Genomic DNA, 21,591 nt, shown 5'->3' with positions numbered 1-21,591 from the left:
AAGCAACAACACACACAAAAATGTAAATCAGATCTTTTGACTCTGCCTACGTACATCTTCCACCATCCCCTAGCCAGATACTTGCACTGTGTGTGTGTGTGTGTGTGTGTGTGTGTGTGTGTGTGTGTGTTGCACACAAATGTGCAGATTTAATCAGTGTGGAATGCTTTAAATGAATAAATTGGGTCTGACAGATTTATTGCAGTTAATTTTGCAACAGAATGGGAAAATGTTTGGATCACAGCCTTTTAAGTATTAGGAAAACAATTAATCCATCACGTAACGGAAATTCCTGCATTACACCCTCATGTCCAATTAAACAGCGTCAAGTAATTTCATGTAGGAAAGCAAGAAAAGTCTCAAAACCTTGCATAAATAAGCTGCACTGTGTTAAAATAATTGTTATTGATATCAATTTTTAAAAGCAAAAATATTCATTCTTTGGATTAAAATAAACTATTTTTTTCAAGAAATCTTTATACTCTTCTAGTATATAAAGAAACTTGCATTTCCTGAGGAAAGTCAAAGTCGTTTTCTCTTTTAAAGCTATGCAGGGAGGTAGGGTAATTCATTTAATTTTTGTTAAAAGTATGTGATCTGAGGGTCAAGTATTTATTCAGGATTACAACTCCCTTTCAGTCATTTATTGAGAAAAAAGCATGGGATCATTGCCACAGCATATAAACATGATCTCACCAATCTTTAATTTAAAGTAATGTCATTTAATCGGTGATATAAAAATTCAAGATTATACACGTTTGCACAAACACATGCTCAGACTCAGAACAATAATAACAAAAGCAGGAGACAACTAGAATTCCATGTGGAAAGTTACATTTTGCAAATCAACTTCTTCTGGATATTAGATACTTATAATACACACACACACACACACACACACACACACACACACACACACACACACACTGCCTGTTATGAAAATATCTCAAAGTGGTTTACAATAAAGTATGTTAACAACAATAAAAAATAAATCCAGTTGAATTAGCAATCAGTAGAAAATTGAACAATTTTTTTTAACAATTAGCTGGCATGAACATCCAGCAAAGGCTTGGTGAACAAGTAGATTTTTAGTATGTGCTGAAATTGCATCACTGCTTGTACTTGCCGTATTTCTAGGAAGCGGCGGCAGTGTGTTATTTGTTGCTAGAGAACCCTGCAGTTTTGCAGATCTACTAAGCATTTGTGCTAAACAGCCACACCATGTTGGGAGGGAGGGAGTTGCATATCAGTCCCAGACACGTCTATGGAAATACTTGTTCCACTAAATTTCAATGCAATTTACTTCCATATTTCCAAGAAGGTTTATGTGTGGAGGCATTCTGGTACCCCTGTCTTAATTAATCACACTGTGTGAAAGTGCCGTTAAAAGTTTAAAGTCTAAGGTGGCTTCATTACATAATTACATTTCCTGCATTTGAGAAGTGAAAATAAGAGCTAATCTTTATCATCTATCTATCTATCTATCTATCTATCTATCTATCTATCTATCTATCTATCTATCTGCTTTCTGATCCATTTTGATGTTTCAATGAGGGGGGAGAGTGATTACGAGAGTAAGTTAAGCGACTGCATAGTATTATGTTTTCAAAGAGTCTGCATCAAAAACACAGTACCATAAAGAAGGATGGAAAACTACAATGCTAAAATTCAAAAAGTGTGTATGTGTGTGTGTGTTGGGGGCGGAGGGTGACACAGAACACCAGTTCTGTGCAGGTTGTTTGATTATTTAAAAAAGAAGAAAAAGAAAATCAACCTATTGAGAAGCAAAAAATAGGGTTTGCTATACAAGCCACAAACTAAAGTCCATAAAATGCAGGGTACGACTTTTCAATTCATTCACACGCACTACAGTACAGTGACTGTTTTACTGGTTTCTTACAATCTTATGTTCAAGATACACACATTCCAGTCTAAGTAGTTCAGTTGCCATAACAACCTCGTAAGTTTGTTCTCCATTCTTTCATTTTTTAAAAAAATAATTTATTTTTTTTTGTAAATTCTAGGACAGCCAGCGCGGTTTCCGAAATAATTTATTTCTCACGTTGCTTTTCGGAAGTCTGCTTCTCTCTCTCTTAAAAAGCAAACAAACCCCACTCTGAAAATAATGAAATCACCTCCCATTTCCCATTGCTCAAAAGAAGTACATTACACTCAACTATCTTTTGGCATTCACTTCAGCTCAGGTTTATAAAGAAATAAGTGATTTACTTATTACCTGTCTCTCCCTTATTTTTCCTCTCCAAAATAGGAGCAGGGGTGGGGAGTGGGGTGGAGCAGGAGGGGGAAAAATGCTGCTTATATAAAAGTTACTAAATGAAATGTAGTAAAGCTCTCACTGCTACATCTTTAAAGGGGTTTATAGTTCCATTATCATGCGGTAACTATAACTGTTTGTTATAAGGGGTCATAGGCTGACCAGGTAGCTTTTTAAAAGGTGTGTTATATTATTTGTGATGTTTCGTTATAAAAAAGTGGAAAAGCTCGCACAACTTCCCTTCAAATAAATTGACATTCCTCAGCACCAAACAACAAAACAGTGGACGACAGGATGTGACTAACAAACACTGGGGAAAAGTCAAGCTGTGCTTTTAGCATATGCAGTGAAACTGAAGACTTTTCTTGCTTTTTAACATGCTTGTGCATCTCAATGAGGGGTTTTTTGGGTGGGGGGAAGGAAGGCAAAAAAACACCAGTGGGATTATTTCAAAAATGAAGAAAGAGTGATATATGTTTTCTGGGGGGTGGGAGAAAGGAAAGCTACAATCCTATGCACACTATGTTGAGCATAGTGGGAATTGAGTAAACTGGCGCAAGCTTGTGTTTTTAAGTTTAAAGACTAAATATCTCAAATGCAACAACAGGGCACAATCCACCTAAAGTTAAGCACTTTTAAGTCTCATTGATTTAAGTGAGAGAGCTAAGCTCTCTTACTGCAATGTAAAAGACTTCAGTGCAGTGCTTAACTATGGCCATATCATGCCTGAGGCTACATCAACCGTTATAGATAAATGGATCATAACACTCTCTTATTAAGGGCACAGCCAGGTAATGTGAGGAAAGCGTGTTACTCTGTGAAACGATTTAAAACTGCAGCGTTCTTTTAAGGCACAGAAGCACACGACAACAAAAACACCTCACATACTAGGACTTGAAAACTGCCTGCATTTCCTATGAGAAAAAAAAGAGAGAGAGGCTTGCTTCAAATTAATAAAGAAGATCCCTTCTCGCGTCTGCACACCCTCAAAAAAACATTATGGACAAGGGAAAAGTAATAATAATGTGAATATAATTTCTTTGTCCTTGAATGGAAATGTAGGCTGACACCATATCGAAGCGTCATTCATTTTACCTGGACCCCCCCCCCAAAAAAACCCCAACACCCAGCCCAATCAGACTTTACAACTGCTCTGCCGATATTTGCACAGTATTATAAACAGAGGCTGACACCCACTGTTCCCCGAACAAAATGCAATGGCGCTTTGTTCTTTCTGGGTCTCTCCTTCCGAGTTTTCTCTGCCTACCCCAAATTCACCCCAGCTAATTTGGAGTTCTCTCCTTGCTTGTTTCCGTGTCAATACCACCACCCACCGGCCAGGAAGGGAGACTGCCATTCGGCTGCAATCTCCCGCCTGCCACAAAAGCCCCTTCAGGCTTCTCATCTCAGCGTTGCAAAGGGGGAAGGGAGCTCAGGAAAGACATCACCTCAGCATTCCTCAGTTGCGTTAGATCTTTCTCCAGTTGTTGTTTTTCCCCCTTCCGTCCTGGAGGGGCGAGGAGAGAAAACAGCCACTTCAAAGGAGAAACTTTCTGCTTGACGCAGAGACAGGGCTGTTGTCCTACTGTTGCCATTATTATTTATTATCATCATCATCATCATCATTATTAAAATCTTCTCATTCTTCTTGTCAGCTTGCTAATGAAGCTGTCATTATTACTGAGGAAAACTAGGAGGCAGTACATGCCAGGGGAGGCGTTCGCACACTAACAGATCCCTTTCCAATTTGTTTCCCCTCTGAAGAAAATGGGGGGGGGGGAATATCTATGGCACAGAAAATCACAATGAGCAGCCTTCTGCTGTCTCCATTTTCATTCCCCACCCTGTGGTTTGTGCACATTATAAAATGTTGGCTGGCTTTATTCAATACAAGAATGCGTCCCCATTTCCCCATCTGCAGATTTCAATGCAACATGTATATTCGCAGCACCGCTACGAGGTGAAGGAATAATTCCTTCATATTAAAGATTTATAATTGGAGGAATAGCGATGGGAGTAGCTCACCTAGAACCCTACAGAATATTCAGGAATATGGCTGCAGAATAACTTACCTCGTATTGGATTTGAGTAGGACGTAGTTGTCCATTTTTTCTAAAACCATACGTAAGAATTCTGGTCCTTCTAATGTTAATCACAGGGGAAAGCCGACCCTCTGCCATGTTCCCATTGTCTGGAGTTATTTCTTTATTTTGTATATCTGTACCCCTTTCAAGATTATGCCCTCATAGGGTGGAATCCAATATATTAAAAAACAACAATACAAATGGAAAATACAAATTAAAACTATACACCTAAGTAAAACCAGCATCAAAATAATTAAGAGTCATCGTATCACCTTTAAAGAGATTGTGTTATGCTCGTCACAAGGTTTAGCATAAAGGCCATAAGGGGAAAGAGAAAATAATGTCTTTTTGAACGACAAGGGTAGCTTTCTGTGCCTAAGAAACAGTGGATAATGCTGGCACTCTTTGCAACCTCATATCTCAGCCTCTTTTGATCTGTTTCTTCTGGATCAACTAGATCGCACAATGCACCGCAGAACTGCACCACTCCTTCACATGATGGCAGTGTAAGAATGGCAGAAAATAGCAGGTATGAGCGAAGGTGATGAAATGCAAGATATCTGAGGAACGTCTGAGGGTTTTGAGGAAGGTGACGTTGGCAGCATCACTCAGAAATGACGTTAATTGTGCAGTGAACCGGTACAAATGCTCAGGCTATTTGCAAGGGGAAAGAGAGGAGGCAAACGTCATCATACAGATATATGAAGCTGCCTGCCTTTTGCAGAGTGGGCCCACTGGTCCATTCATCTACTCTGATTAATTGTGACTCTCAGGCAGCTCCACTGCTTGAGATCCGTTTAACTGGAGATGTCAGAAACTGATGCTGGGAACGTCTTCATGAAAAGCATGCGTTCTGCGGCTGAGTTATGGGCCCATTCAAACATGCTCTGAAGCCGTACACAAAACGATAATCATCTACAAAGGGGTAATGATGCCAAAGAACAAATGATGAAGCCAAACCTGAAATAAACAGGGTAACAATGAAGTAAAAAGGAGACATCTCTGAAGGAAAGGGACAAGAATGCGCTTGTCTATAGGCATAAGGTAATCACAAGTAAATTATAGGGGGAAAACCTGAATATAGAAAGAAATAATGAAAACAATAATGGGTTGGGCTCCTTGCTTTCTCATCATACTTTGCATGCATTCATTTAAGGAAGGTTTGCCCTATTAACTAACAACTTCTTTAAAACCACCTAGATATCAGGTGCTCAGAACGTCAATCATTTCCATCAACTTCAAAACGTGTTGTGGGAGTGGAGAATATGATGGGGGGAAAGACTTCAGCAAATGCTGGTGTAAATCCACAGAGATTCTAGAAGTATCCATCTAAAACAATATTTATAAAGGATTTTAACATGGGTAGCTAAACCGACACAGCAAAGCCATTGTCTTTTTTCTTTTAAGAGCCAGGTTTGTTGTTTTGCTATAGACAGCTGTGTTTTTACAGATGCAGAGCCATGTGTCTCCAGTGAAAAGGGCTACTCTTCCCCTCAGATGTGAAAGAAGATCAAAGGTTTAAATACAGAAATACAAGATCCTTTTCCCTTTGGAATGAGCTTGTGTGTGTGTGTATACATGCAGTGGCAGAACACCAAAATCTCCATCTGTTATCCTTATGCAGTGCACAGGTTAACCTTTGCAATAGGGTTTGCAAGGCAGTTATCACAGCTCGGAAAAACAAAGCTGAATTGGGTTCACGTGCGCGCTCTGAACATTTCACCAAACAGCATAATCAAAACTAATAGACAAAATCCGAATCCTCTGAGAGCTGGAGGCTGAAAACTTGTCATTAGGCTTCCTTAGTAAAGAACGATGTCTAATTTAAAGCTGGTAGGTTTAGGTTTTCTACAGCATAGACTCTGGGAGGTGGTTGATTCTTTTATAGAGTTATTAACACGGTGGTGCATAGGGCTGGGGGAGCTCAACTCATAGGATAACAAATAGAAATTGGACGACTTGCAACAGAAAGAAAAACCATCACCTTGTTTGAAGCCTGCACAGAGATATGCAAAGGCACGGCAGCCACAGTTTCTCACCATCAGTTTATGCAAAAAAGAATTTGGGTATCACAAACTACACCTCTCTTGATGGCGAAAAATCAGACATATTATTGGGGGTGGGGTCCTGCTTTCAGAATAAGCACCATGAGGATTTTCAAGGGGTAACTGTTATCTCATTGTGATGCTCTTCAAATCAGAACCTAGGGTCTCTAGGACACTTTTGGGAAGCACAACATTCAACAATCACACAAGGGTTCTTTGCCATCCTTTACACATCTGGAATATTTTCAGAGAATATGAGCAGCTCTACTAATGGTCACTACATTCAGTAGTGTAACAATATAATATCTGACGCTCACAAAAAAGGCAGCTGATTGTGAACATTCAGTCATGGTTCCTGAGTATTTATTCATTTGGGGAATCATTGTAAACATACATACATCATTTAAAAATGGAGAAAAACAGCTTTAATCTTTATTGTCAGCCCTTATTGCTAATTATCTTGCCACCCATGATGATGATGATTGATTTATATACTGATTACTTGCCAAAATGGCTTCTACTTTGAAGTGAAGAAAAGAAGCGATGCTCTTTTGTCCATGAAATAGGGCCCATTGCCCTGTGAGTGAACTACAACTCCCATAAGCCCCAGTCAGAACAGGGAATAATCAGGGATGATGGGAGCTGGAGTTCAGTAACATTTGGCAGGTTTCAGGTTAGCCACCTTTCTTATAAAAGCATAAAGTCCTCTTCGTACGTCAAACTAATACATTTTATGCCAATGGGATGAAAGGATGCAAAGATGTTTTGTTATTTTTATCTTCAGCTCCTTTGAGAGCAGAAAATATATATATATATTTTTAATCAGCATGGAGTGATCAATAGGGATCAAAGCACCAAGGCTTTCACCAGAAAATCTCTAGCAGTTTCTTGCTGTCTATGGAACAACCCTGGTTTGAAAGGAAAGGTGCGACTGCCATCTAGTGGATAGCTATAAACCATAATTTTTGAATTTTTTTTAAATATAAAAAAATCTATTCATTATCATTCTAAAATATTCCCATGTATTTTTACAGATTTATACCTTTAATGCTGAGTAACATCACTGAGCTCCTATTAGGCATTTCCTGACTGCAAGAATGTTAAGTTGGTTTGAAAAGGAATAATTCCTAATAGTACTTACACATTTCAACATATTTGTTACATGTGTAGTACTTAACCATTTCATGTTTCCCACCAAATCATACAATATTGCATCTAGGTCACAATTATTATTTGAATTCAGCAATTGTTCAGGGTTCTGGATTCCAAATATTTAATAACGGTTTTCTTCACAAAATGGAATTTTGACCATGGAGGAATCTGCTATTAGGCTCATTGGGTCCCCATCTCTTTTTAAAAAAAAATAATTATTATTAACCGGACAATCAAATCAAATCACATCACATAAATTCCAAATTACAAAGCCGAATTTTAAATTTTGTTGAGGGGACCCATATGTCAAGATCCGAAGGGGGATTCTGATCATCTTCTTGCTACTGCGTTAATGTCCAAATCAGTCCAAACAAAGTTCATAATTCTATCCAGTCTTATCTTGCTGTTTCCACATCACATCTTGTTCATATATTTTCTCTTTTTTATTATCTCTTCTGATAGTCTCCTTAAGCCGATAAACACCAATAATAATCCTGTGTGAATTTTTCCGTTCTTCCAATCCTCAAATCGAGATGGTTTCCATATATCATCGCCTTCATAGATAACATCGCTCTTTCCATCTTTAATTACAGAACTGTCGTTCTTAAGTCCCTCTGAGGAGTTTCACCCACAATATAAAAACAGCTCTATTTCTCTATTTCTCCTCCCAGACTTAAGTCCTCCGACAGAACTTCCCAATATGGTGACGGCACTTTTAACTGCGTCATTCCAAAGCCCTTATACATTCCATGCTCTTCTCAAAACATGCTTTGGTTCGAAGGTTTATCTCCACACAGCGTTAAATCCACAGCTTAAGTCCTTAAAACGACATTTCTGACTTGTGAGGGGGGGGGATTCTTGTTTAATCACATAAAAGAAAGAAAGGAAAGTCCCCCCCCTCCCCTTCCCTCAGTCCCTTTGCCATACCAAGTCTTGGCGTATCTTCCCATGATTTATACTTGTTCCTCCGACTCGTCTTGTTTTACCGGAGATCTCTTCTGTTAGCAGTCTTTACTGCATTCGCTTCATCCAAATTGTTTCTTTTGAAGTTCTTGCAGCTAGTGGTGCGGATCAGAGACGGCGTCCAGGAGCGCCGAAATCCCACAGGAGGGCATTGTGCCTAGTGCCCGCACCCCCACAAATTTGGGGGTGGTATAGGGCACAGCAGGCAAGGGCAGTCCCCCCCCCCACAATCCTGGCGGGGTAGGGAGGCTATTTACTCCCATCACAGCCTCCAAATTACCTCATGTGGGTCGGAGAGATGTTATTGTCAGCCATCTTCTGATGCGCCCCTAGTGCCCCCTTCATTGGGCCTCCATCTCATTCCTTGTGTGGAATTAGTCCAGTATCCTTTGTGGCCTGTCTCACTGATGTGTCCTAACCAGTTCTTTTTTTGAAGATCAGGCCATAATTTTCCATGTGTTAGAATGATAGGTAGAAGTCAACCTTAGGACTTACTGTTATGATACATTTGTAGGAGTGTAAAAGGTAAAGGACCCCTGGACGGTTAAGTCCAGTCAAAGGCGACTATGGGGTGTGGTGCTCATCTCACTTTTCAGGACGATGGAGCCGGTGTTTGTCCACAGACAGCTTTCTAGGTCATGTGCCCAACATGACTAAACCGCTTCTGGTGCAACAGGACACTGTGACGAGTGCCAGAGTACACGGAAACGCCATTTACCTTCCCACCACAGTGGTACCTAATTATCTACTTGCACTAGTGTGCTTTCAAACTGCTAGGTTGGCAGAAGCTGGGACAGCAACAGGAGCTTATCCCATCGCGCGGGTTTGAACCACCGACCTTCCGATCGGCAAGCCCAGGGGTTCAGGGACGCGGGTGGCGCTGTGGTCTGTAGGAATGTAAGGCAAGTCATATTACGGAAGAAGAGACTATTGCCATCACAGGCCAGTCTGTTTACAGTCTATGTCAGTTTTGCATGTGTTCATTCAAAAGTCTATTCCACCCCCTTCATTCCACTATTTAATTTTTAAGAATAACCTGCACAAATATTCATGCTGAAGTACTTATTTAAATATGCATTTTAAATCTCAATGCATACCATTATGAACATATTTTATTGGAAAATACACATTCTAAAATGCATTTTGCTATATTTTTGAACCGAGAACTAGGTTACACAATTCAGAGAAGTGTGAAATCCAAAGTATAATTACATTCTGATCTGCACATTAGTCTGGGAAGCACAGATCAGGCTGGTTTGCATCAGAATTCACAGATACTGAATTCCTCGAGCATCCCTATTTTTTTAACACCTCCCAATATGTGTCTCCTTTCAGCTGTGGAAACAACAGTGCCAGCTCAATGCCTCCTTTTCAATGTAAAATAGATGGCTGGCTGGCTGCCACACCCTTCACTGTCATCCTCAGCAAGCGGAATGGTTTGTGCTTTCCTGGATTTCTTTGAAAAGCAGATTAAATCATTCTGTAGCCCTAGTCCTTCCCTTGCTTGCTTTCCTTTGAATCATAGGCAGAAGTGATGGCATTCTTGATGGCTGTTTTCTTGATTTAGAGGATGACATAATCTGAAAATTCCTGAGTTAAAGAGACCCTGTGTGGATTCCAAATCAGTTCTATATCATTCAGACTCAGATAAAAGCGCTTAGGATGAACCCAAGGCATTTTCTCATCTATCTGAGCACCAGTCAGTTTCTTCCTCCTAAAAGGAACACACAATAAAGGCTTCCAATAAAGGAAAGTGTTGGCCAAATGGCAACAGAGGTATCTCAACCGTATTTGCAGCACTGGACAGCATGGTAGAGCTGTATCACTCACTTGACCCACCTCCTGCTAGAGAGGGGTGCAGCAGTCGTAGTTCAGCTACGTATTACAATACATGAAAAAGTGGCCAAGGCCAAATTTGTGCAGAGTGCCTTTTCTCACCAACACTAAAAAAACACACGGGCCCCTCATCACATCTGGGATTTGAAGTGAGCTCCACAAACGTTTGACCCACAACCGCACGCCTTTTAGAAATGCAGCGTTGTGCAGCTCAAAAAACCTTGATGTTTTCTCTACCTGTATTTAAGGCATGCGCCCGGTGTTGAGAGATAATGTATATCCCATTTACACTGGTAAGGTAAAGGTAAAGGGACCCCAGACCATTAGGTCCAGTCGTGGCTGACTCTGGGGTTGCGGCGCTCATCTCGCTTTATTGGTCGAGGGAGCCGGTGTACAGCTTCTGGGTCATGTGGCCAGCATGACTAAGCCGCTTCTGGCGAACCAGAGCAGAGCACGGAAACACCGTTTACCTTCCCACCGGAGCAGTACCTATTTATCTACTTGCACTTTGACGTCCTTTCGAACTGCTAGGTTGGCAGGAGCTGGGACCGAGCGATGGGAGCTCACCCCGTCGCGGGGATTCGAACCACCAACCTTCTGATCAGCAAGCCCTAGGCTTTGTGGTTTAGACCACAGCGCCACCCGCGTCCCTTATTTACTTATTTACCCGCGTCCCTTATTTATTTACACTGTTGCAGCTGCACAATTAATGAGTGTGGAAAAGCTCTAGCAGTCCAAAACTATAAACAATTTATTATTGTTATTATTATTATTATTAAAGTCCTATTAATTTTACTTTATGTATGTTTGGAATGCAATGTCTCTTCTGAGGAAACATGCATAGGATTGGGCTTCAATCTGACTCAAAGCAATGGGATTGGACTTAATCCAAATGTCAATGGATTTGGGGCCAATTCGCCTTCATTTACAACAACAGATTTTCCATCCCTTTAAGACTCTCACCCAGTTGTTGGAACCCTTGCCTTTGAAAAACATTAGATTAGATAAATGTTCTCTTTTGCAGTGGCTTCTTCACACATGGAAGTCAGCACCACACCATAATGCAACAAAAGCAACAACACAAAAGCTAAGATACTGCACAGGCACATTCATTCTTAAATGAAAAACCGTCATGTACGAAGTTTAGCCATAATTCAATGTCCATCATTCCACAATGCAGACAATAGACTGGATCCAGAGAAAGCCTGTCATGCTTTAATCCAATTTAAATCAATGGGGCCAAAGTTAGTCATGACTAACTTGTTCCACTGACTAAAGTATGACAACTGTCCTCTTGATCTAGATTATATACTTAACCTTACAACTGAATATTTTACCGAAAATTGGCGATTAAAAAGAGTGTTAATTTCCCCCCATTTATGTTGATTTCTTCATATATTTAAACAATCTAATATATACGTGAGTCCTTCCGAAAACCAGTGTTGTTCTTGCATATGTGTATTTTGATAATGTATTGTTGACCTCATTTGACCTTCTTGGCATGCCATAACCCCAGAACCCTTCAATTAACCACCACTTCTTGTTACTTTCAAACTAGGAGAGTATTTACTTACTTAATTTCTATATTGCCCTTCATCCAAACACCACAGGGTGGTTTACAATACAAAAATACAAAGATACACAGTACAGTAACAAACAAAAACAATAAAACTCCCCCCACAGTTTAAAAGGCCACAGATTGTCTAATTAGCCAAAGACCTGGGAAAAGAGGAATGTTTTTGCCTACCGCCTAAAGATATGTCACGAAGGTGCCAGGTGAGTGTCCCTTAAAATGGTTTAAGATGCTGGCTTGTTCCAAACTTAGTAACTATAGTTTCTTGGTTCAGAAGAAAAAAGAAACTATGGTTAATTGAAGGCCTCCTATAATAGAGGGAACTGGCATTGCAAAGATGGTTTGTGGGCAGAAAAGGTTTGTGCATTTCTTAGCTTACAATGCTAAGGCCATTAAGTGTTCAGTATAGCTACATTTCCTTCTGTTTCCCCAAGCCATTTTAAAATTATGATATTGCTAATTGTCTAGTTATTGTTGAGAATTGTGTTTTATATCGACTTCCTTTGCTGTAAACCACATGACCATACTTGACACCTCTAAATAAATAGAAAAGTGTTGCAAAAAAGGTGACAATGTTATTTACCCCTTCCATTAAAACTGGATTACAAGATATGTTTCTGATTTTTATTCCCTGATTAGGGAATAAAGCTCACCCTGTTCCAGCCATCCTCTGAAAAAGAGCAGAGGGGCTTAGTTCTTCCAGTAAAACCTTATTTCAACCTTAATTTCACCATATACTGCTTTGGCTACTGTTGGCATGATTTGTAAGGGTAGAGTAGCTGCTTACTTCCACCCCACCCCCACCCCCCACCCCAGCTCCAAAAAAAGAAAGCACCCAATTTTTTTTGGTACATTGCATTATAGAAGCTGTTAAACAACATTTTCACAGTCTTGGTTGGTTCCAGCACACCATTGTTTTGTGCTGGTAGTAAACCGTCATGAATGTCTAAATTATGCTTTTAATAGTACAACACACACATCAAAAATTTGAGTTGTATTTTGAAAAAATCCGTATGCTGTGCCCAGAAGAAAAGAGGACAGACTGTGAAGCATCTGTGGCACTGGGAGGGGGAATGGAGGGGGGGCAGAGGAAAAGAGTGGGAGACCATGGAAGCATTAAGTAATTGCTGCTTTTACTGAGCAAAGTACAGCTTAGCTTGTTTTGTATCTGGAAAGAACTGGGTATATATTGCTATCTGATCTGGGTGCTATTTCATTCTGAAGGCTCTGCCTTAGCAAAAGCTGAACTGCTTCGTTTTACAAAATATAATAAACACTGGGATATTTGGAGCAGGGAAATTAGGTAAAAATAAAGTTACATTTTTTGCTTTTACATGATAATACAAGAAGCCTTTAGGGGACCGAAACATGAGAGTGGAAGTCCCAAAATGAGCCATAATCTTGTGACACCCCCCCCTCCCTGGACTATATGTTTTCTTTAAAAACAATGGCAGGGCACATGGCAAAATACAATGTCCATTATATTCTTTCCTCTTCAATAAAGAGAGGCTACCAGAGAGCTGCGCAGCTTCCTCAGTTTTCAAAACAATTTAAGACATATGAACTTCCACCACGCCATGCTAAGCCTTGTTAACCACTGCCTCCAAAAGATTAGCCCTGCTATGTTGCATTTTAAGAACAAAATCTAGGCATGGAGAAGGAGGAATCTCAAGTGTTTTTAACACCAGAGCTTTCAGAAAATGTATGATGTACACATATGCCGTCTGGTAACGTATAACTCAAATACCAGAAACACTTCTCTGAGGCAATTTCCCTTCTCCCCTTATTTTTTATTTTACTCTAAGTAATTAAAAAACGTAATTCAAAAAGCTTTCTACAACTCCCTCAGGAATTCCTATGAGGATCTCGAAAGGCAGATCAGTTTTATTATCACCATATTTTAAGAGAGAGAGAGAGAGAGAGAGAGAGACAGAGACAGAGACTGTGGCTGAGAGTTAGCATCTTGCCTACATGAAGCAAGTTCACAGCTGATACAAAATTCAACTATGGAGCTTCACAACTTACAATTCACACGAATAGCAACTGCAGTACCCTCTTTATAAGCAGGGACATCACAGCATTATTACTGGCACACACCTGTAACCCTAACTAACACAGCAAGCAAGGGCTAAATATTTAGGCACCGAATATCGAAAGAGGTTAGGAACTGAGCCCCAAATATGCAGGATTCAGTACACCTTTCCAAACTCACTTCCAGCTTTCAGGCAAGTGTAGCCGGCTGTTTCTAAAAGCAGGTTCTCCACGCATGGACTTGCAGGAGTCAAACTGGGAAGTGTGGGAGAGGCAGAGAAGGAGGATAGGGTTTTCTTCCATTATCAAGATACCCCACTGCATCAGGAAAGCACTGGGGGAACCAAGTGATTCTCAAATCGCCCAATATTCCCCTCTCCGCTGAAAAAAGTGGGCTCCAGTTACGCTGGTGGAAGTGTACTGCCTGCCTGGAACACAGTGTTTTTGCATAGGTTCTAGCCTTGAGCAGGGGTGAAGCGGTTGGCAAGCAAAGCCCTTCCCTTAGCCAATACGCAAAGAGCGATAATTCATGTCCTTGGTGGTAGCTTTGGGTGAGCCCATTCTGCCCCCTCCCAGGGGGAGGAATCAGCTCAGAAACTAACACACACTATGTTGTCTGTGGCCTTATGATGCTGAGCCATCCCTTCTTCTCCAAAGCAAGCACAGGGGGTGGAGGGACGAGCTCAGAGGCAAAGATACCCTAAACCATCCACTGCAATGGAGCCAACTCCACTTTCTTTAGTCTGCCTCCACTGCACACGGAAACAGGCACTGGGGTGAGTGGTATCCCCATACTGGTTAACGTTACCCTTGATCTAAAATCAGAACTATGAGGATTCCTTTGATTCTGCTGATTTTCCTATGCTCTGCCTCCAATTAACAGTCCCTTGTATATAAGAAACTGGTCATCCCTACACCCTTTCACTATTTATTGGCTTAGTTATTTGTTCAGACAGCGATTCTGGCTGAAGGCTGCTTAAATCTCCCTGATTTTGACAGGAGTTAAGTCATCTTAAGTATGTGCATACATACAGCTCTACAGAACAATACTTTTTTGCACGTCTACCAAGATGCAAGTGACACTGTGTGCATTGGGACTTACTTGTAGATTAGTATACTTCAGATTCTGCTCTTACAACATTTAAAGATGGTAGACTCTTATCAGTGGGACTGAGTGTAATGCTTGCACATCAACCATTTAATTGGAAGAAACTTTGTAATGTTTACTGAAAAATCACAACTGCATGCGAAATAAAAACTGTTAACTAAGTACATCTAATATAAAAACACATTTTGAAAGCTACTAAAAATCTCTACATGTATTCTAAAAATAATCAACAACACACAAAAACAGCAAAAACTTTTAAAAGTTCAATTGCTTTTACTCTTCTATTGCAATGCTTTTATTGTTTCACTGATCATACAAATAAAAGACAAGCTGTGTCCTCAGAAATGCTAATGAAGTCAGTTTTCGAGGAAATACCTTTTAGAAATGCTAACCAATGAGTTGCAAAATGCTCTCAACACTGAGGAGGCTGAAAATATGAAAACTACAAGTAAAACGAACAGCGGAGCAGCTTCAGGTATGGATGGTGTGTGTGTTCCATTTATAAAAACATGCACCCCAAACTCTGCGACGAAAGTGCCTCATAATCACTACCAAAAACGAAAAGCCAGGCGTGAATAAAATAAGTTTTAAAAGCTGGTGTGTTCATATAAGAAATGGCAGAAACTCACCAAACCTTCACATGTAATAGGGTTGATATGAATCCAGAAAGGGAGCGTTTTCAACAGTCAATTACTTTTCCATTTTGTCCCAGGACTTTAAAAGTTAAAGGCATAGTTCTGCCAATTGCGAGATGCCCCATCCAGCACAGACCACCCACAAGTACTGATTTTCCATCTGGTGAACAAAACAGACATCTCCCTAATTATTTTTTAAAAGGGTTTTCCCCCTCCTCCCCTAACATGCTTCCTTTATTTGTCTGTGACCTGGAACTTAATGGAAAACCTGGTAGATGCCAACCATATTTCTTGCACTGCAGCATCCTATTTTTCCTCCCCTTAAAAATGCTTATTTGAAGCTATTACATATGCTGCTTTGTAACAATCCAAATCATTACACAATTCAAGCCTGAGATTAGCACAGTTTTGCACTTAACACTGAATATTTTAATCAGTACATTAAAGCAGAACAGTACTCGGCTTACAGTCTCTTACGCTGAGATCCCATATTGCCAGTGTCAAAATTTATGCCTTTTTTCAGTAAGATTGTCTCCACTGCCAGCAATACACTCAGAAATGCCAACTGTAATTAAAATCTGGCACTCTATGCAGTCACAAGCAGACTTTTTAAAGCCCTCTTTTAAAACTATTTTTATTGTTATTTTTAATGATTATTATTATTTATTGTTAGGCAAAAGGACAAGAGAAATTATATGTGCCTTCCAAAACTGACACAGTGAACAATTGTGATCACAACTGTCCAGGAAACTAGCCTCGGAAAAGCCATAAACTATGTTAATTATGGAGTGTGCGCGCACAGAAAGAAATCCCCACATGCCAGGATCACAGATTTCAGTCTTACATATAGTATCTATATGTTATTATGCTGGATAAAATTTACATACTCTACAGCATGCAAAAGGAGATAAAATAGGCACATTAAGCAAGCAAGCTGCTCACCAGGAAAGGAGGATATGAAGCAAAAAGGAAAAGGAAAAGCCATTTGTAGTGGGAGTAGGTTTGGTAGCGTTTTCCCTCTCCCATATAGCTTTAAGCTTCAAAAATATTCTACAGTATGGGTATCTTACAGTGCATCCTATGTAAGTCCCATGGTGAGGTCAATGAAGCTTACTTCCAAGGAAGTGGGTTCAGAATTGCAGCTTAGTTAAACTATGCAACTCCCTGGCACCAACTTGGATGGCTTTAAAAGAGAACGAGGCCAATTCATGAAGGACACAAGGCAATGGCTACTAGTCATGATGGCTATGTTCTACATCCATTTGTAGAGGCAGTACTATTTTTCTAGAAAAAGAGGTGCCGAAACTCACCATGAACGCCTCCCTCATTCTCTTAGAATGGCGATGGCAACCACCTGAAAGGGGCTAGAACTGTTCCGGCTGAAAAAAATCCCTGATCAGAGATGTTGATAAACTATAGCCAGAATAAAGAATACATTTAGGGGCATCTAGGTTTGCTCTATAGTGTAGCTACAGAAAAGAATGTAATGTCACAGTGAGTCCATTTTATGTGTTGTTTCTGAGCCTAAAGGATGTATAGGCAAGATGGGTATTGATAATCAAACACTACTGAATTTCCATTTTCTCCCAACCCCCCCCCCCGGGGGAAACAACCCTGTGTCTTCAAAATGTTCAGAAACAGATTAGATCTCCAGGGCTGAGACTTCCTGCCATCATCTCTCTCGCCTTCATCTTGATGCAGAATTTCGAGCAGATTTTAGAAATCCTAACAGAGATGAAATCCTCCAGATTGACTTCTTTGTGGAAATCAGCCTCTAGCAACAACCCTTGCGGTGCTGTTTTCTCAGTTCAGAAATGTTTTTCAAATATGTTTTTCTCAGAACTTTCAAGATGAAATATACTTAAAAGAGCTAGACAACTCAGGGAGCCCAGCATTCTGTAAGCAAACTATATATTAAAAGGTGGCTTTTTACTTTTGCATGCCTCTTTGTTGAAAATCGAAGGGGGGAGAGCTCTTTTAAAAACAGGGTGTCCTGCCTATAATGGTACCTGTGCTAAATTCTAGACTGGGGAGTATGATACAGTTGGGACAGGAGGTGCCATTTCAATTAAATATAAAAAATAAACACAAATTGTACAGACAAGCTTTGTAGTGCATGCCCTCTACCGAACAGCACAACTCCCATTGAGTTTTAAATGGAGTGGGATTTTTGCAGACAAATGTGTAACCATTGTCCAGCTGTCTAATAAAGACTGAATTTGTTGTCTTGCTTGTTGCAGACAGAAAGGGCTCCACTGTGAATACAAGCAGTGGATAACAGTCCACAGGATCGGATCTTTTCTCTTCAGACTCTTGGAAGATGACACCTAACATGCCATGGCAGAAAAAATATTTCATCTCTAATGCCATCAACTATATATGGAAGCTTGTTAACATCATGCTTCAGGTAGTCTGTCTTGCCCTAAACTGTGATGGCTTCCTAGAACTTATCCTGATGCTAATTTAATAACCCTATATGAAAGATGAAGTAGATACTAGCTATCCAAAAGGGTCCATAATGAAAGAACATCATCAACAGGAAAAGCTATGGTTTTCCCAGTAGTGATGTATGGAAGTGAGAGCTGGACCATAAAGAAGGCTGATCGCCGAAGAAGTGATGCTTTTGAATTATGGTGCTGGAGGAGACTCTTGAGAGTCCCATGCACTGCAAGAAGATCAAACTTATCCATTCTGAAGGAAATCAGCCCTGAGTGCTCACTGGAAGGACAGAACCTGAAGCTGAGGCTCCAATACTTTGGCCACCTCATGAGAAGAGAAGACTCCCTGGAAAAGACCCTGATGCTGGGAAAGATGGAGGGCGCAAGGAGAAGGGGACAACAGAGGACGAGATGGTTGGGCAGTGTTTTCAAAGCTACCAGCATGAGTTTGACCAAACTGCAGGAGGCAGTGGAAGACAGGAGTGCCTGGCATGCTCTGGTCCATGGAGTCATGAAGAGTCAGGCACGACTAAACGATTAAACAACAACAACAAGAATTCCATATGTCCTCTTTCCCCAGGACACGTCCTCTTTTTCATGGGTATGCGAAATGAGAGCCATAGTGATCCATTGTTAAAAGCAGAAGTTGGCAAATGTGTCCTCTTTTTTGCTCTTCAAAATGTGGCAACCCTAACAACAGATTGAAGACTTACCGTGAGGTAATCAATGTAATAATCAACAACAAAACAAGAAAAATGAGGCTACAACATAAGCACATAAACAAGATCAGGGAGAGCTGGGGGTTCACGAACTGTAAGATGAATGAAAAATAGGGCAGGGTGGGGGAATTGGAAACTCTATTTATATATTAGGACACTAGACTTAGGACAATATCTGAAGGGTCAAAGGCATGGGGGAAAAGCCGCATCTTCAGCATCAATGAAAACTGTACAATGAAACTGCCTGGTGGGGAAAGAATTCCCCAACTTAGGGGCTGCCACAGAGAATGCCGTCTCCTAGGTCACCCCACCCCACCCCTCTGAGTGCAGAAGAACTACTGAGAAGGCCTCCTGTGCTATCTTAAAACCCAAGAGCATCTGTAGCGAAGGAGGTGGTCTCTCAGATATTTGGGACCTGAGTCATACAGGGCTTAAAACACCAATGTGTTTAAATCTTAAATTGGGCTAAGAAATGAACCAGCAAAACTGTTTGAAAACATGGGTAATATGAGTTCTAAAAGGAAGATCAGCCAGTAATTTTGGCCCAATTAAAGTTTCCGAGTTATCTTCAAGAGAAGCCCCATGTAGAGAGCATTGCAGTAATCCAATCTGGAAGTTACCAGAGCACAAAGTACTGTGGCCAAGTCCTGGAGGAGGAAACTCTGCAGGGAGGGAAAGGGAAGGTGTGGTTCTGAGGGGAAACTGAAACAGGCATGTTATGTACTGAAGTTCTCACCCTGGGCCAGCAGGGGAATACTGGAGATAGTTTTCACTCAGGTCCACATATGCATATAAGGGATTGAATGTGATGTTCAGTGATTGGATAGTTACAGAAAGTTGTTACTGTTGCTTTGTAGTTGAGCTCTATATAAGCAGGTTGGCTGACCCCTTCAGCTCAGTTCTGTTCTGGCCTGTGAATAAGCAAGAGCTGTTTGAAGAATCACTGTGTTGTCTGATATGTTCACCCACAACTTAACAAGGCAGGAAGGAGATATTGTGACCCTGGGGCAGGAAACTAAGGGAGGGGAACTTTGGCAGAGGGAAACTGAGTCAGGTAGAGAGGCTTGTCAAGTGGAGTGGTACCCCCTAGTGTAGTAAAAGAACTGGCACAGTTATTGGGCTCTGAGGTTTCTCTTAAGGCATATGATGAAGTTTTCCAGCTGAAGCTAAGCATGTCAGACCTCTAAGTTGCTTGGACTTGAGACTGCCTTAGAAAACACATTAAAGCTGCTCTGAACTCTCAGGAAGAAGAACCAGGAGGAAGAACCAGTATGATGTAACAGGATAGTGTCTGACTTACATCCCGGGGAGACTAGGGCTCAAACACTGGTCAGCATAACCTCAGTTAGCTCAACCTGACACACCTTGTTGGGGGACACACCTTGAGCTCCTTAGAATGTCAGAATTATGAGCAATGTGCAACACTGCAGGTGAATGGATGAACTTGCAGCACAACCCCATGCATGTTTATTGAATCCAACTGCAAAAAGATGAGAACTGCAGGGGGTTGGACTAGATGACCCTTGGCTCCCTTCCAACTCTAAGATTCTATGGAGGTTTTTTAGGTTCTCATGTGGCATAATTGTATACTGCTAGCTTACTTATCTCAAAAGAGGATACTTACTGAGAACAGGATTACGGTAGAATGCAAGCAGATTCTTAAACGCTTGTAGGAAGCTTAAACGAAGAGACTAGAATTGTTTTCTTCACAAGAATGAATGCATTGCAAATAAGCACGCAACATATAATTAGAAACACCATCTCAAAATGCTTTACAATATTTATGTCTTCTGCCCTATGAGACTAGTGAAGATAATAAGGGAACTCATGCCGGAAGCCAGTGCAGACATTGTTTTCTTAATATTTTCCATTTGTTTGTTTGTTGTTGAGTTTCAATTAACATTGAAGTGGGGAATCATGGAAGAGAATAGTCATGGCAGCTACTTCTGTGGGAAAACCCCCCAGAATGTTGTCATTTCCCCCCCAACCACAGAATTAAGTACCTGCTGAGGTTTTCTGTGACTCCCCAGTTCAGATATTACACTGCTCAAGAGCGTACACCACACACTTGAACAACACTCTATGCCGAAGAAACACAGACAAGGGCTCTTAGGTAGAAGTAATAAAGAGATCTTTATTCAGGCAAATCTCAATACAGGCTTGGAAGCAGACACAGGAGTTCAGGAGTCAAGATTCAGAAGTTCTGGAAAGCAGGCAAGATGCTCAGTTGGTACAGCATGACTCTTAATCTCAGGTGGCGGTCCCTTCCCACTCTGCAATTCTACGAAGAGTTTCCACATCCACCAAGCTTTTAAAGACGAGGCAAGAGTTGCTCACTATATGTGAATATTGGGATTGCAAATGAGCACTACTTTGGGGCGCCCATCTGCAGAAGCTGGCCCAGTTCTAGGCAACAGTGCTCCACTCTCCCTCTTCACGATCTTGAGCAATGCCGCTGTCTCCTGAATTGTCTCTCCCCTCAGGTGCCCACAGCCCTTCTCCACTGCCAGAGAGACCCTCTACTTTGCCGGGAGGTCAGAGCTTGAATCCCTGTTCCCCCTTCTGAAGTGGCTGAAGTTAAGGCACAGATGGGAGAGCTCCTCTCCTCCAGCCCCAGTTGCCACCAAACTGCCTTGACCCCTTGGTTTCTTCTTCTTTCCTCTCCTATATTGGGCCTGACAATCCAAGCCTGACCCAGACAGAGGCGAAGGACAGGTGTGGAGAACCTGTGG

General features: G+C 41.0%; 1 protein-coding gene across 3 annotated transcripts in view; it reads right to left on the bottom strand.

Annotated features, from left to right (window-relative positions):
* CLYBL (citramalyl-CoA lyase) overlaps positions 1 to 21,591 on the bottom strand; it is a 199,266-nt gene that overhangs the window by 160,400 nt on the left and 17,275 nt on the right. Inside the window, exon 1 of one of the 3 annotated variants that reach the window (XM_081198578.1) lies at positions 14,141 to 14,277. The exons of the other annotated variants lie outside the window; for them this stretch is intronic. Coding sequence (XP_081054704.1) covers positions 14,141 to 14,262 — 122 coding nt within the window. The 5' untranslated portion in view covers positions 14,263 to 14,277. Of the gene's footprint in view, positions 1 to 14,140; positions 14,278 to 21,591 lie in introns of those variants that run through there. 3 annotated transcript variants of the gene reach the window in all.

Source organism: Podarcis bocagei (genome assembly GCF_964188305.1).
Source record: "Podarcis bocagei genome assembly, chromosome: 6".
NCBI classification, from domain to species: Eukaryota; Metazoa; Chordata; class Lepidosauria; order Squamata; family Lacertidae; genus Podarcis; species Podarcis bocagei.
This window is presented reverse-complemented; position numbering and strand designations above follow the sequence as displayed.